Source organism: Cebidichthys violaceus, unplaced genomic scaffold (genome assembly GCF_023349555.1).
Source record: "Cebidichthys violaceus isolate CVI_PGR_0920_01 unplaced genomic scaffold, fCebVio1.0.p SCAF_25, whole genome shotgun sequence".
Classification (NCBI taxonomy): Eukaryota; Metazoa; Chordata; class Actinopteri; order Perciformes; family Stichaeidae; genus Cebidichthys; species Cebidichthys violaceus.
This window is the reverse complement of record NW_027176428.1, coordinates 260,716-277,782: the sequence shown is the minus strand read 5'-3', so window position 1 is coordinate 277,782 and position 17,067 is coordinate 260,716. Positions and strand designations below refer to the sequence as shown.

Genomic DNA, 17,067 nt, shown 5'->3' with positions numbered 1-17,067 from the left:
TTTGAGTAAACAAACACAATATATCCAGACTCTTTGAGAAATACACAATGTGTCACCTCTTTCCTGCGGTCGCTGTTATCTCTCTGCAGATGCCATTTGATAAGAGCATGTGGAGAGCGGGCCTGGCACTCCAGGAAGGTACTGCTCCCCTCCACCCCGTACTGCACCATCTCCAGAGTGTTCTTATTGGCTGTGGGGCAGAGAGAGAGAGACAGAGAGAGAGAGAGGTGGATTTCCATGGCAACCAAAACACTCATTACCATGAGCTCCTTACAACCAGAACCTCAGTTGTGGCAAATCAAAGTCCTTTTAGCAATACGGCTGTCGCAGATTACCATAAAGCTGCCAGAATATGGTCATTAGAGCCCATAACAATGAAAACCTTGAACTTTTTCGGAGCAGCAGTAATAGAACGTGTCATTATTTTCAACCTTGATAGGTCATTAATAAACAAATAGAAGCAATAGGAAGAAAACTCTTGAAGAACAGGCCGTCTTACTGTTAGAGTTGAAGCCTCGACATTGGCGGATGGGGTTCCCGTACTTGACGTCCTGCCGCCGGCTACGTCTAAAGGGGTCAGACCAGTATTGCCGAATAAGGAGAGAAAAAAAATCATAAAGCAACCGCAAGCCATTCAAAGCCATTCAACAACACATACAGCCATCAAAGTATCCCATTTAAATGGGTCCAACCACAAACCACCACCCCATTACCTTATTACAAGCACGTGAATTTACATCAGACGCTGGTTACACTTAAAGTACCACAAGTGTATGATTTATTAGTGGAGCATAAACCACACTTTACCCAAAGACTGTGATAAATGTACGATTCAAACACACTACATTCCCATTAAAACAGCCAGGTAGCCATACAGGCAGTCTAATCCGATCATCATTCAACAAGCCAATTGAGTCAGTTAGTTATGAAGTTAGTGTAGCTCATGCAAAAACACTGCTGTCGGTGCTCACCTCTTCTGCGAGGCGGAGTAACGGGAGCAGGACTTGCCATCCCAGGCGCAGTAAGGGTCTCTGGCCAGACAGCAGTCGGCGCAGGCCTCGCCGTACACATCGCAGCGGTGAAGAGCCAACTGGGTCAGCCCTGTTGCAGATGACACATACAGCTGTTGCTGTTGAGAGAGAAGAGGACGGAAAATGGTGTTATACACAACGCAGAGGAAGCTTAGATAATGAAATTAGAATAAGGGGAAGAGAAAACATCCTGGTTTTTATTTTAGGACAGCTGTCTGGAGCAGAGCCGACTAAAGGCAAATAATAGTCATTAAGAATCAGTTTCAAGTTTTGCAAATTCAGAATCTTTATTTCTACTATACATGTGTATTTAGGGTAAACAAATTCAAGTGCCCAGTGTTCAAAAACTACAATTAATTGCAATAATTCAAGAAGCTCAATTTGGTTCTCAAGATATAAATCAAGTCAAAGAAATCACGTTCAGACACTAAAACGAGATTCAGACCTGAACATCTGGGATACCAGAGATGAGCAATCAAGCCTTAGTACTTGAATTTTCTATCTGAATTTGTGAAACCTGAAAATATAATTTGAAGTGGCTTATGAGATGTTCACAAATCCAGATGGATGTAATGAAATAAGTGTAAAATCAGGCTCTAGATCACCTGGGAGAATACTGAGTTCAGATCTATCACGTTGCCATCATAATTTAATCTGTCTGGCAGGCCGTGTGAAACGCAAACTCTCTGTCTGTGGAACGATGTCATAGCATGTAGCAGAGGCCAAGTATTTTAATCACACTGAAAGACAACACTACACCCAAAGTGTCTTTTCCATATGTCTCTCTTCATTGTGTCCCTCAGACTTACAGCTTTACTATGAATTATGAAGGGAAGCGACAGTGAAGCACAGCTGCATATATGTGGCTTTGACCTTTCTTTGGAAGATGGTTTCTTTTCTCTTTAAGTGCAGCAAAGGTGAAGAAAATCAGTTGCACAGACATGCTTACTCTTTTGGATGAGATCTTCATTGTTGTAATTGGAGTAGGGACCTTGATAGAGAAAAGAATACATTGCGTAATCTTAGACATGTTTGTACAGAGGAATAAGCAAAAAAAACAGATGATCAGAAAGAACAAGGAACTTATGACGAAGGTGTGGGTATGAAAACAAAGATGGGAGCGCAAAGAAGGCTAGATAATGTATAGTAGAAGAAGAAATAGAAATATTGAAAAGAGAAGCTCACCTTGAAAACCTCTACCTCCTCAAGGACCAGCTCCTCAGTCTGCAGGTCATCTCTGGGCAGAACGATGACTTTCTGTACTGTTCCCTTGTCTGTGGACCACAAGACACACCCGTCAGCTACATACCTGCAACCTCACACTCCTCCGCCTGTCAACAGCCCCTTGGATTTCCATTTTATCCTCTCAGCCGCCTCCAACAAGGGATAATCCTCCTATCAACAGGCTCCACTGTACTCTTCACCTCGGTTTGGTGGTTCTCTTTGCTTTAACCCTTCCTCAATGACGTGAATCTTCGTTCCACTTAGCGCATACTCACTGCCGCCACCATGACAAACACCTTCTGTCATCCTCAGCTCCACTCTTGCCTTGACCTATTCATCTGGATGCTATAACACATCCCCTGGCCCCTCCCTGGCATGTTTGATTTCTGCAAAGAGTTAGACATTCCTCTGAGCGGGATACCTGAGATTTATTATGACTTCTGCATTGAGCCCCAGTGCAGGGCTGAATGGCTGCCTCTGACAGCAGCTGAAAGGAGGGACATTCCTCCACCGTGGCCCTCCGTCGCACACATCACGCCATTAGTCTCCTCCCCGTAATGCACAGATGAACAAAGAAGCCGGTACAGAGGCGTCATATGCGATATGTGAGGGCTGCATCCTGTGTGGTGGCTGCTCCTGTAATACTGGGGCCTTATTAAAGGTTCACGGCATGCAGACAGACAGACGGATGATCTCTTTTACACCAGTGAGCGAGATTAAGGTGATGGATGTCCTAACTGTACTCCCCCACACCACCCCTACTTCTGTTCTTCTTACCCCCTGTTTCTTTTCTCTCCCTCCCGCTGCTGATCCACCCCTGCCCTCCAGGTACAAATCTCCTGTTGTTTACCTCGCGTGAAGAGAGTGAGTGAGGTACAAACCCTTTGATTGGTTAAATTTCCACTTGAGGACAAAAGGGAAGAATGCTTTTCTTGTAATGATAAATGATTGCAGGGGAGACAAGCCCTCCACTTACATGGGATTTATTTTCATTGGGGGGGGATTTTTTTTCTTCATTATTCAGCTTCTCACTGACACTTATTCACTTATTCACTCATTCATCCTTCTGACTCTGATCAAAGGGTTAATGGGGTCAGACTGACTTCAAGTGAAAAAAAAACTAACAAACTGTAATGTAGAGATTTGGCTCTGTTTAAAATCTCTTTTATTACAAAACACTCACCAGTTCCTAAGAAGAGCACTTCGTAGTTGCCGTCTGCAGCTGCCACTTGGTCCACAGTGATGGTGGTGAACTCATAGTCCACATTGGTCCGAACCACCAGGGGGCGCTTGTGCACCGGGTACACGGCGTTGTACATGGCAGGGTGATTCCTCATGAAGTTAATCACTTCATCTGGATAGTCCTTAGTGGACTTCATGTTGGGGGTGAACGTCCCTCCAGGGCACTGAAAGAGAAACAGAAGTGTTCACACTCTGAGTTTGGGTCAAAACCCATGAAAAATAATTGACATTATCACATAAGAAAAAAAAAGCATATTTGGTCATGCTGATGCCTGCAACATGTTCAGATGGTTTCTATTTGAGGTCTGTGGCAGAGAAAAGCAGATGTTATGCCAGCTTGCTGTGGGATTAATGTGTGGGGTCAGCGTGAATTTGAAACGCACCGTGCCGGGTCGAGGGTAGGGGATCTTCCCGGTGTAGGCCACCCACTGGTAATTGGGACCCTCCTTGTGGGCGAAGGGTCCGTTGAAGACCATGCGGATGTCAGCCATGGAGTAGACACAAACTGCTGAGCCTTTGAAGACAGAGCTGTGAACCGAAAGTAAGGGCAGAGAAAGGTCAGGAAGTATGTAGAAGTATGTAGTAGATGTATCTTGCAAAATAACAAAAAAAATAACAAAACTCTTAAAATCTTAAAACAGAGCCTATTGCAGGTGTTGTTCATATACAGTATCCGTCATAGCACACTAACCCAGAGACAGAGAAGACGCCGTATATCACAGGGTTTTTTGTGTCCTGTGTTGGCTGTATGTAAACATCTCCTGTAAGAGAGTGGAGAGAAATCATGTCAGTGCAAACAGACCGGGTGAAGGAAACATCACGCTCCACAGCACCAGCACTCTTCTTTACTAATATTTACACAGCTTTCAGTCAATCCAACCTCTCTTAGCCACAGAGACCTTTAGGTTACACCTCCCCAGAAGGAGTGATGAACTACAAAAGAAGCTGAAACTTCATCTTTGTTGAAAACACATGGAACCCACCTCTAGATTTGGATAATGAGCAAAGTGCAATCTTTTGTTATGTCTTTATGCTTCCGTGAGAGTCCCAGAAATCCATAATTGCATCAAAAGAGTAAAGGTCAGGGGTTCATGTGAGAATTTTTGTGTTGCTTATCTGTGTGAATATGGATGACTAAATGCCTTCTGCTTGGCCATAATAGTTCATAACAAGACTAACAGTCTACAAGCATGCTTTCGGCTAAATTAGGCTTTACTTACAAGTCGAGATTAAGCAGAAAAAACCTTTAGAACCAGATATAGATCAAATCCGCGGCCATATTGTGCACCTATTAAATAATAGATGCATAACAATTACAAAGAAAGTCACTTTCTTCATACTTTTATATCAACATCCAATCATCTTCTTATAAACCAAAATATAATGTCTGCTAAGGTAAACTAGCACCAACCAGTTTCAACCAATACTATCACGGCCTATCAATCTGCAACTTTTAGTGACAAGGGTGGTGTCAGTGGAGCCTCTGTAGCTCCGTGTGGCGCAATATTCTAAGCCCGCCCACTTTTAAGCTATCCAATCAAATGCTAAGTCTTTGATTTAAATCCCTCTGGTAACTATTCACCAGTTAAATATTTCGTTTTACTGGGAATGTCACAGTGTAGAAGCTTAAGATGCTTGAACTTCGGCTTCACTGGGACTTGAGCTAAACGCTAACGTCAGCATGACACGCTCATAATTACAATGCTAATATGTTGTGTAGAAGGGACTATGTTTACCTTGTTTAACATCTTAATTTAGCATGTTAGCATGTTAACAGCTGCAACTCATGGGACTTTCATTCATTTTGCAGATATTTGGTTTTAGTTTTTTAACCAAAGTTAAAATTTTGACCAGTTCATGACTCATACTATTAACAATTCACCCTGAGGGGGGCCTGGATGTGTGTAACAAATTTCAGGTATCAACACATTTCCTTAAAAAACCATTGACCAACTCAAAGTCCGACATTGCCATTCCTAGAGTTAAATGAAGAAAAATGACTAGAAACTTTAGCTTGCAGTCTAATAGAAATAACAAGAGGGGAAAAAAAGTGAGTCCCATATCCAGACAGCCCTCCTGCCATTCTCATATTCCTAAGACGGAAACAGTAGGTGTAAAACCACAGCAATCGATTTAGTGCAACAGGAAACTGAGCTATGGCCTCAGGAAAGTTAGTAAGATGAAGGTTTTATTGGCAAGATGACACATCTCACAACAGAATCTTCAGAGGCGTTATCACCTCACCTCAACAAAGCAATCCAATCAAAGTGTCAGACACGGAGCAATGCTATTTAACAGCAGAGCGGTGAACTGTCTGGTTCTCTGCAGTCTAGACGGTGAACAACGTGATCGCCGAACCACCTGAGACTGCTCCCGAGGAGACAGAAAATTGAAACACGATGTCCAGGGATTCTCCTCTTCCTGCGTCCATAGTTCATATCTTACACTTGGACGGAAATGAAATATCTCTTCTCTCCCAACAGACAGCTGCATCATATGCTCCTAAGCCAATTTTGAAGGCCTCTAAATCACGAACGTTCTGAGATTGGACACTTCCTGAATTATATGGTCCTTTTGTTAATACTGAAGAAAGGTCCTTAGCAACAAAGGAGAGGAGCTAAACATGTGATGGGTGATAAGTCTCTCTCCCGTTTGGTACCTGACCTAAATACATGTCCCAATAGGCATGTTCACTGCCAACAATAGGACAAGGGCCCTTCGGCGAGAAACGAAGAATGTGCTCCCAACCTAGTTGCGCAGAGGGAATGACAGCGAAGTAAAGACGTGATTGGTGAGAGAGTCAACAAGCGAGAGACAGAGGGATCAAGCTAAAAATATGACTATTAGAGCTCGTGTGAAGTGTGGAAACAGGAGGAGAACTGATCCACGCAAAAAGAAAAAAAGAATACACCAATTCAGATTTATGCACTCGCAGTCCCATATAGACCAGCATGAGAAATTAGCTGTCAGGCTGCGATGCAGAGAGAATGATACATGGAGGGGGTGAGCATTGTCTTTGAATCTGAACTGCTGGGGTTCTGGTCCCGTCCACATTAGAGAGTCTGTTCGGCCGAGCCTTCCTCTGGGGACTGTCTACAGCCCTGAGCTCATTCCTGGAGAAAAGGATAAAGCTCAGAGATAGCAGGCACATTGTGCTTATTTCTCAATAGCTACAAAATTCCCCAAAGTCACACCCATATTCACACACACACACACAAACACACACACAAACACACACACACACACAAACACACACACACACACACACACACACACACACACACACACACACACACACACAGGCACACACACACACCACCACCACCACTATGCCATCTTCCACAGCTGCCACAGCCGGAGCAGTGGAACGGTCATGGGTTAGCTTGGAAGCAGCACGACGTGGCTGCCATGGGTGTCACACAACAGATGATCCTTGTCATGACATACAGCTGTTGTTCTGCAGAAATGAGCGATTTGCACGCAAGAACATGTAAGTGTGCGTATATGCAGACAAGGTACCGCTGAGGCCAAGATAGAGCTATCATCGACGGTATACAGTCGCTGAAAACAGATCAAGCCTTCGTGGAGACATGGAAAAAAGGAGCTATGTGATTTGCAATAAAAGCTTTCCTGACAGGGCAGTGATGACTAGCTCCAGGGGACCTCGTGCGTTAATAAACGCTAAAAGGGTTCCATATTCCACAGCCTGTTTTCCTGTTTGAATGGCAATAAAATCTCAGCCCCCATACATCCCGTTTCCTCAAAAGATATTTTATTTTCTGCTTTCATTATTTCTGCATTTGGCGCTTTTCTCTTGCTCTCGATCATAGACTTGTTTTAAAGAGTTCAACATCCAAAAAGCAGCTTCTTTCATTCTTGTATGTTATTGAGTAAAGAAATAATACCTTTAACACGTGTTTTGAATCACTGTGGGTCATTTAGGTACAACATGTCAGGTAGAGCCAATAAGTGCTAAATTTCAACTGTAGAAACTCCCCAGGTCTCAGGCGTGCTTTACCATAATGCCTTTCTGCGTACGACTTCGACACCAGGAATACAGCTGGTCTGGATATTTCAACAAACTTCTCAGTAATGACTTGTAGAGTCGTTTATGAATGTTTTCACTGGAGCATGGCTAACTGATCTTTCTGAACTGGCTGTGCAGTATAATGGATCTACGGCGCTGTAGTCCCGTTGCCTATCAAAAAAAGGCCACAACGGTTGCCGATTGCTTTATTTAGACGCATCCAATAAATGGCGAAATGTCCAGTTTTCAACACAAAGGCAATTTATTTCTTACAATCGCAGCATTTCCAACATAAACGGAACACAGACACTTTCTCTGTCATAAGTCTATTTCCTGAACCACAGACAAAAGAAATCATAACATTCATCTTCAATCATTATCGCACGGTCAAAAACTGTTTGCTCCTGCCTAGTCAGCAACACCTGTATCAAGTGACCCCCCCTGATTATATTAACCTCTTTGCACTACGCCCCCAAGTGGTGGGAAATTTAACAAAACAAAACAATAACAAAATGGCTCTTACAAGTGCTTCCTTACAACTTGCCATATGTATGTAGACTCTTGAAAAAGTTTGAAATTTTGGGAAATATGCCTATAAGCTTTCTTGCCAAGAGTTTGACGAGAAGATTGAAAAATACAATTGTGGTTTTCCCGGGAGGTATATGCAGGCATACAGTAGTTCTTGGCACTGGAAGCCTGGCAAACAACTTTTTACAGTTTGTAGATCAAATAAACCATATATAACGTGTTAATTAGTGAACTTTAGACGTACTGGTGGGTTGATCTTGTCTTTAAGCTAAAGTAAGCTAAGCTAACTGTCTCCTGGCTGTAGCTCCAGATTGAATAGTAGTAGTATCAATCTTCTTGTCTAACTCAAGCAAGACAGCAAATTTCTCAAAATGTCCAACTATTCCTTCAATGACCAACATCTAACATGCATTCGATGCGCAATAGTTAAAGACCGATCTGACCTTGAGGAATTCTAAAATCTCCTCTGTAGACACAAACTCTCCAGCGAGACATGTGAAGCCATTAGCATGAAGCTCAATCATTTCAAATATACTGTCCCCTCTAGGAGTCCTTGGCAGGAATGGCTGCTCTGCAAACTGACATGTGCTGTCTTCTCTTTGGGCATGTCTACCCTGTCATGCCTGTCCTTGGTCATTCACCAGCCCGCCTTAGTACACATTTACAGCCTTATACAAGCACTAGCCGCCAAATCACCAACAGTGCCAAACACTGACGCCTCTCCAACTCTGTCACAAAAACGACTCTGCGCTGCACGCCCCTGTCAACACTGACCCGGCCTAGTAAAGACAGAACCCTCATTTGTAAAGGCAAAGTGAGCCCATTCTCACTCACATCCGTTCTCACATCATTTAGTCAAAGTGGCCACAACACACTAAAAGTTTTCAATCCTGTCACTTTTACAGTTGTTCAAAGCAGGATGAAATAAAAATGTCACCAGTAAAAACAAAGCCATGCTTTCAGAACTGCAGGCAGTTTGAGATAAAAGCAAGGAATGTGTCAAGACATCAAGAGACTAAAAAAAAAAAAACTATCATCAGATTCAACAGGCATGGCACTTTTCATTCTTGAGATTAGTTCAAGAGCAACAGTTGTCTCACGCATCAGTCCCCTATCACTATTTGGCTCTATTTTAAACCAGTGAGACAGAAAGGGAAAGAGCTTCCCCTGGAGAGGCTAATAGTCTCACACTCACAGACATTCCTGCTACGCGATCTGATCCGCCCGCCACCAGGCCACCCTCCTTTACACGCACAAAAAAAACAGACACTTTTGTTTAAGGCATCTCGAAAGAAAAAGACAGTGGTGGGAGTATGTGTGTCATTCTCATTTACAGTACGCTGTATGGGCCATGGGATGGGAGTGGGCTGCTGGCCATATGGGCCAAGGACTGGTGTGTGTGTGTGTGTGTGTGTGTGTGTGTGTGTGTGTGTGTTTGTACAAGCACATTCTTGGCAGGTGCTGCAGTAGAAACAGACCCTGCAGTAGAGTATTCTCTACTTAATATTTCAGATGTGATCATACATGACAGGAGCCTGAAAATGAATATGTCTGAAATGAATCCAGTCACGTCACTTTTGTCTTTTTTCTTTGCCATTCGATACGTACTGTCAAAATGATTAACTGCGCAAAGAAGAGATTTAGTTTCTCTCAAAAAAGTTCTTGACTGAAAAAGAAAAAAAAAAACATTTATAATACCTTCTTACATACTGTATATTTGTGTTTTGGTCAGATAAAGCAAGCAATTTGTCATTTAAAGACCAAATGATTGCTCAATCAATAGAGAATAATATGCAGATTATTCGATAATAACAATAAATAGCTGTAGGGCTAGATGTGTAGGATGTAATCTGGCAAGCAAGGAGTGGAGCAGAGGGAAAAGACATCACTGGGTTGACAGCATGCTTGATTGACAACAAAGTCTATACAACACCCCCCCCAACCCACACCAAGCAATCTATAGATCAGCACGTCAACTGAAAATGGTAAAAGGAACCGCGGCACAGTCTCAGTTTGCAGCAGTGAACCCTTTGTACTCACGGAGCTCATCGAAGTGCGTCTCCATGCCGTCGGCTCCTGGCACCGAGCAGATGAGCCTGGCCTTCAGGAAGGTGCTCCACTTGTTGACCAGACAGCAGTGGCCTCCATCGTCATTCTGTATTTGAGAGGGCAGCGGGCGACACAAGAACAGTTCCTCCGTCACTCACTCAAACTCACATCCTCCTCTGTCTTCCTACTGAAAACAAACCCAGGTGGAGCCACCCACACACACTATACTGTACATGTCGGTTTGCAAAGCTGGGAAGCTAAGAGGAAGGGTGCTGAGATGGTAAACACTGTCTCCTCCTATTGAGACTCTTCCATCTGTGGTGGAGCGAGGCCAGAATCTATCCCAGTAAGAAAGAGCTGAGACCAGTATGTGCTTTGGATTCCTCCTCCATCATCAGCATCTTTAGAGAATGCATGTATGTTTTAATATTCTACTTTAAATGGTGGATGTGGGCTTCACATTCATCACGCACTTCTGACGATTCCCATTTTTGGGAGTTGAAATGTCTTCCAGGGTAATTTACAGTATACGGCTGAGTGTATTTCTGGTGGTGTCCAGGGTGCAGTGAGTGGCAGTAAAGGTATCCAGATGTGTGGTGAAATAAGAATGACAGGACCGGGTCTCTGGAGGCCCCCGGCAGAGCCCACTGAGAGGGGAATGAGTGTTTGTGTGCCGGGTCAGCACCTGACCCCCTCCAATAATCACAGCAGTGGAACAGCTGAGGCGGCGAACACACGTACGCCACATTTTCTCACTTGTACCCGTGCTCATACACCCGCCGCAATGCTCACATATGCACGCAAATCCATAAGGGAACGCATACACTCACACGGTATAAACACTATTAGATGCCCAAGCTTTCCAGAGACATTTGTTGTTATTTTTTGTTACTCAGCTCGCTTTGTATTTGTAGGGAACACAGGCTTTTGTGGAGGAAGTCTAGTTTAACTGAGAAGGACTCGTATTTTAAAAGGCAGTGAGTTATTTGCTACCATGTACACTTAAAGCTTCAAGAGTTTTAGGACTACCAGGGAAAAGAGGTCAGAAGATCACGGGGTCGGAGGGCGGAGGGCAACCTCCCAGACAGAGGGATGCATTGTAGACAGGAAGGTTAAAGACACATGTGGATTCCAGCATGTCAGCGTTGGCCAAACACTAGTTTGCCTCGGGAGCCTCCAGCCTGTTTTTCATATTGTTGCAGGTTTTCTTTTCATTATGTTTACACCCCAAAACAAACACGCTCCTCACTGTGTACACACCAGGCAGATGCGTCCTATACGGGACTGGGTCACGGGACTCTGGCCCATCTCAGAGGACTTCTCCCGGAAGAAGAAATACAGCTTGTCGTCATTTCTCTCTGCGCTGTCGGGGATGAGGTGAACGTGAATGAAAGTGGGGTCTGTGGGGAGAAGAGTTGGTGAGATGTTCAGGCGGAGGATGAATTTGGGGAAACATCTGGCTGGAAATCTTTTATAAACTCTCAGCACTTCCTGTTTATCACTTGGTGAGGGATTCTAAACACATGCAAACACCAGAATCTTTTCATGTCAGCTGGTCATTTGGAACTATGTTTGGATATTGAAAAATCACACAGGAAGGCTTCATAAGCTGGATGGAAGCCCCGAGTATCTTTTATAGGCTAAATAGGACATTTACCATTTAACCATCTGGAGTTGTACTGATCTGTTCGCATGGCAGTCTTTGTCCCCAAAGTACGGAAAATGGCAGAGTCTGTCCCCATAAAGTCAACATAGACCCCAGCATACAGTTCACCATCTGAGAAAGAGAGAAAACAGTTTAGTGAAATTCCTTGACTCTGACATTCTAACACCACCCGTGGCACAAAACACCAAGGCTTTTATTTCAAAATGTATATTTAGAACCTCAGAACTCGTATATTCCACAATACAAAGGTTCAGAGTAGCAACGTCTTCATCTACTTATTTATTTAATTTAAACACAAAGTGATAAGGATGATACTGACACAAAAGATGCAAATGGTCAATCCTCAAAATAGTTTCCTAAAATTTCCTAAAAAAGGACAATATTCACTAATCCTGCCACACTTAGTGCTATGCCGGCTTTACATTCTATCAGGCTTTACATTCTGGTTCAATCGAAGATTTACTAGATATTTGCAATCATTTTGGAATCTTCTGTTCGAATTTACACAGAGGTCAACAAAAGCAGGCTTCTTCTCTCAAGCCGACTGACATGGGTTTTGTCAGCTGAAATGACAACGATGATTATCTGTAGGGAGCTAGTGTAAGCTAATGTAACAGTGCTTCACTTTTACAAGATCATTTGAGGATGAGGAATAAACAAGTTTGGTTTGAACAAAGCCGCTATCATGACTCTAAACTCTGATATACTACGCTGAATATCCTAATATATATAGCCTAATCATACTATTTTTATATAATTCTAACACATTCATAATCTTTTTTATGGAATACAAAATCTGTGAGCCAATTAAAATAATTCTGTTAGCTGACAACATGCCCCTTGCCTTTGGAAATAATGCTAGGTAACTACTGAGCAATCCAATTCATTCTTAATTGTAAACTACTTGTAAACCCGTCCCAAATACTAATCCACTATAACATTGTCTGGTTCTTCTCTTAAAAGCTCAACTAAATCTATTTATTGTCTTGTATTTCTAAATGTTATTGTTCTTTCCGGGATACTTCCGTGGAAACCACTAAGAATTTAAGGCACACGTAAAAAATAAAGCGTTCCCAAAAACAGTGCTCAAACTTCCTGAAACAGCCTTCGCACGCACTCCATAAACACATAAAATATGAGCACATCCATGTGTGCAAACTGACACACGCACACACACAGCCTTGTTAAGCCACAGGAAGGTAAGGTGTTGGTCCTCCAGCTGCTGTAAGGGCCCCACCGGACAGCAGGTGTGACTGTCAGAGCCCTCAGAGATGGAGTAAGCAGACAGCAGGAGGTAGAGCGGAAGAAAACAAAAAAAACAAAACCCCACTGTCCTACCACCATTATATTCAATGTCATGGTCCTCATCAGCGCCATATGAAGATTGATGATGCATCATTAAAACGTCCGCGGATGACGGGATGTCTAATGTGGTGGAGAGCTGAGCAGTCGGTGGCCAATGCTAAATCTATTGTTGTGGCACAGCGGTCTTAATCCTTATCAACACTAACTACAGTGTCCCTTGTATGATGCTAACTGGTGGAAGTGGGAGATAAATCCATCTTGGATGACAGTACTGGTTCCATACTGGGTTCAGCTGGCACGGCGCTAATGTGGGAAAGCATTGCCAGTGATTTACACCCGCTGTCTCACCCCACAGAGAGGAGATCGCCTTTCACTGGTGGCAACTGTGTGGTCTGGAGCTGACTAAGTAACCTTGGGTAAAGGGACAGAGGACACCGCCTTCGTGAACGTTACAACACGCAATAAGCTTTGAAATTATCCCCGGAGTAAAGTAGATGATATTTATTTTCAATATTTTGGTCCAGTGACTTTACTCCAATATTACACCCACACCATGACACTAACACAAGCGTCTTTGTAAGGTGTAGGGCCGCTATAAGCCTCCAGAACCGCTTCAATGCTCCTTGGCATTGATTTTCCACCTGGAAGGATGAACATCGTTCTTCCAAAAAATATTCCCTCATTGAATGTTTTTTTCCACATTATTTTCATCCCCACCAGACCATTCACTGACCCCTCCTTCCCTCGAGGGAAGAGTCGGCATTCATTATTCGTTTATGCGTTTTTTCCCCTTTCATTTGTTACCCGTCAGTAAATATAATGGTAAACTATGTAAGTACATGACTGTTTGACTATTAAAACATGTGCAAATACTTCAGGCTCTGTGGGAAACGAAACTGTATACATGTGGGAATAAAGATCATTTTACTCTTCAAATGGTGATAAAAGCATTGAAAAGCTTTCCCAACATGTCCTAAGTATTTTGATTGGAAGACACTAATTCCCCAGTGAGGGATTCACATATTAATAGGCACATATTAAGAAAGTATTCCTGAGGATATAATGATTATGCTGATTCGTCTTAGCAGCTCACTGTGGGAAATAGGCACAGAATGGAAAGGACACTCTTGACTTCTTCAATGGCAGACGATAAATATCTTCAGTTATTGAAGATTGGCAAAAATATAAATCGTGAGCAGAGAGAAGGCCATTTAAAGAAACAAGAGTTAAAAGATGAACAATCCATATGGGATGACACTGCCACTGCTATGAAGACCGCCGGGCCTTTCTATACCCGTGCCCTCATGTGACCAAACCCAGATGATACTCACTGATCAAAGCTGACACGCTGTTGAGATTCGGGTCATAGGAGCACTTTCCTTTCCCAGATTCCACTTTGCCCGGCTCCAAATGAAAGATTTCTTCCTGAAATGGAAAAATCATATGGAGACGGCAATAAATTCAGTACTCTTCATCTTGTCACTGTGATTCCCTTGCGCAGGGAAAATGAGGCAGCGAATGTGCTCCCTCTGACTCCTGTGGGACCTTTACGGCCTGATGGGAGATGAAGTATTAGAATAATGAGCGTGCGTTCATACAGAAAAATACATGCGGTGGGGAAAGCAAGGAATTTCTAATCCATCTTTACGCCGCTCGACTGCAGAAAACAATGTGTCGTGGGCTGCTTCGCTCGGCTAATAAGCTGCATGCCAGATATCTCTCAGCTTCGTGGTGCCTATGGCTGTGCAGGCCTACTGCTGACACCTGTAATCCAGCACAGAGAAAACAAACCTGGGATGGAGGCTGGATGACTGATGCTCTCTGCTAGTGGCATCCCTGTACGCACGCACTGGAGACGTGATTGGCAGGAATTTGCGTATGAGAGCACGCAGGGGGGGGGGGGGGGGAAATGAATCGGTGGCATGCAATGACATGTCCTGTAGCCACGCCTCACGGACCAATCCCCATTTTGAACTCCTACTGGGTACAGGGATGGAGACATCTCTGTCACTGTTCATCAGCACTAGAGCAGGGGGAGAGAACATGGCGCTGTGCCAAACTCACTTCATTGGATCATACACGCAGCCTTGTGCAATTCCCTACTCATCTTTGATTAAAATCACCACTCGTGCAAGTAAGGAGGTGCTGGCAGCTCACTCCCAGCCATGCCAGATGTTGATGTGTAAAAAGGTCACAAACATTTATGTGTACCAGAGGGAATCTGTGGCCTGAGCATGTTTTTACAACCCTGCTGTAAAATATTACCCTTCACAAAAGTTGCAACATATTTTAAAATAAAATTTGACCGGGGAAAAAAACAACTTTTCAACCATTTTTTTTAAATTGCCACATATCCCCTAAAACCTTTATGTCCTACAAGAGTCCCTCTCTGTGTTTCAAAGTGCTTCGAGAGCTCAAACAGCAAATAAATGTTCAAGTATGTGGCTCTTTTATTTCCTTTGCTGCACAGCTAGTTGGCTACAGATGGCTGGTGTTTGCTCTGGGCTAACAAAGCCCGCTGTGGGAGTGGGTCGAATCAGATGCTGACTAGTCCTGCCGCCTCTGTGGGAGAGACTGCACCACATTCCTACAGGAGGTGGAGGGCTCGCTGCGGTGAAGGCTGATGGGTGGGACATCCTGCATTGTCTCAGATAAGCGGGATGAATGACTCGCTTATCTGTTGTTCGTGGGCGATGCTAAATATATGCGGAATTAAAATGAATATGCCATGCATTGAACAGCAGTGAAAGCGTTTTTTAATTGAATTTGAGCCGAGCAAAAGTCAACAGAATTTTGCAGCAGCCCGAGAAGCAATATCCACTTGAAAACCCCGCTCTCATGCAAAATATGGCATTTAACACAAATGCAAAGCACAAATGGACAATGACGGATACGAAAAAGGGTGATCAGACGATGCCGCTTACACAAAGAAAACAAATGGGTGAAGCAAAATGAGATGACTTTAAATGCGATCCCACATTACACAAGACTTTACGATTGTGCACGGACTGGAAGAGATGCATGCCAAATGTTACGGAGATAAACGAGCGGTGGCCAAGTTAAGGATGGTGGCGGTGACAAAATGTGCACGGACACAAAGAGAGGGAGCATGCTGCTGGTGACCGCGAGCCCAAGGCATTGTGCAGGGCTGCGGTGCAGACAGGGCCCACGTCGCACCTTGAGTCCAAGTGTGTCGTGCACCGCGCTGGGTTCAGCTGCGCGGCTAGCCCTTCCTCTGGCCTGGGCCATCTGCAGATACATGGACGTCTAAAAACAGGAGACAGTAGCACAGTCTGGATGTTACGCCACTGAAGAGGTCAGGCCTCCCTGACCTCAACTTGTATCTCTTGAATCCGTCCTGACTTCAAGGCAGAGCGGGAAACTCCCCAAACCAATACTACTGAAATGAATAGTATGGAAGTGCGTGAGGTACATATAGGCGCGTGTGTGCAAGATTTTGCAGGGAGCTTGTGTAGCTTTATTTGACCAGATGGTGCCCTATCCTGCGGTTGAGTCAATAAAGGCTCTCACAGTATGTTACATACATTCCCCTCAAAGCTGCTGCCAAAGCTAAACATTTGGCTTTGACCGTTTACGAAAGCTACACGGCTCCTACTTTAAGCACAGGGGAACTTAACAATATACCCTGCAGTGGGGTAATCAAATGACAACAATCTGTCTGAATGTGGAATTAGAAATGACAAAAAACATGGATTTGTGTGTGCGTACGTTGGCGTAGAGTGCATCATATTATGTTTTTGCAATCACGGTCGACTCCCCAGCCCAGCAGAGGAAAGGTGGTCACGGGGGGGGGGGAGCCGGACCTGTCCGTTCAATGTGACGGAGAAAGAAACAGCCCTCTCATTAATGGACTAGAACTGGAACATTCCACTGGCACCCCATAATGGGAGCTCCCACTTCCAATTACCCAACGTCTCACATGGCAGAGGCTGGCGGGTGGCCTGGATGCATGAAGGGGTGGATGGATAGGTGAG

The 17,067-nt window shown here is 44.0% G+C and overlaps 1 protein-coding gene across 5 annotated transcripts in view; it reads right to left on the bottom strand.

The window, feature by feature from the left end:
* Window positions 1-17,067, bottom strand: part of LOC137879334 (semaphorin-3F-like) — a 106,115-nt gene that overhangs the window by 4,429 nt on the left and 84,619 nt on the right. For 2 of the 5 annotated variants that reach the window (XM_068719948.1, XM_068719947.1), the window contains 13 exons: window positions 16,250-16,339; window positions 14,404-14,497; window positions 11,759-11,878; window positions 11,362-11,501; window positions 10,093-10,207; window positions 4,189-4,258; window positions 3,881-4,025; window positions 3,439-3,661; window positions 2,217-2,305; window positions 1,981-2,022; window positions 973-1,129; window positions 500-583; window positions 57-190 (listed from right to left, as the gene is read on the bottom strand). In XM_068719948.1, the coding sequence (XP_068576049.1) occupies window positions 57-190; window positions 500-583; window positions 973-1,129; window positions 1,981-2,022; window positions 2,217-2,305; window positions 3,439-3,661; window positions 3,881-4,025; window positions 4,189-4,258; window positions 10,093-10,207; window positions 11,362-11,501; window positions 11,759-11,878; window positions 14,404-14,497; window positions 16,250-16,339 (1,503 nt within the window). Of the gene's footprint in view, window positions 1-56; window positions 191-499; window positions 584-971; window positions 1,130-1,980; window positions 2,023-2,216; window positions 2,306-3,438; window positions 3,662-3,880; window positions 4,026-4,188; window positions 4,259-10,092; window positions 10,208-11,361; window positions 11,502-11,758; window positions 11,879-14,403; window positions 14,498-16,249; window positions 16,340-17,067 lie in introns of all 5 variants that reach the window. The other 3 variants (XM_068719949.1, XM_068719951.1, XM_068719950.1) reach the window with 3 other exon arrangements.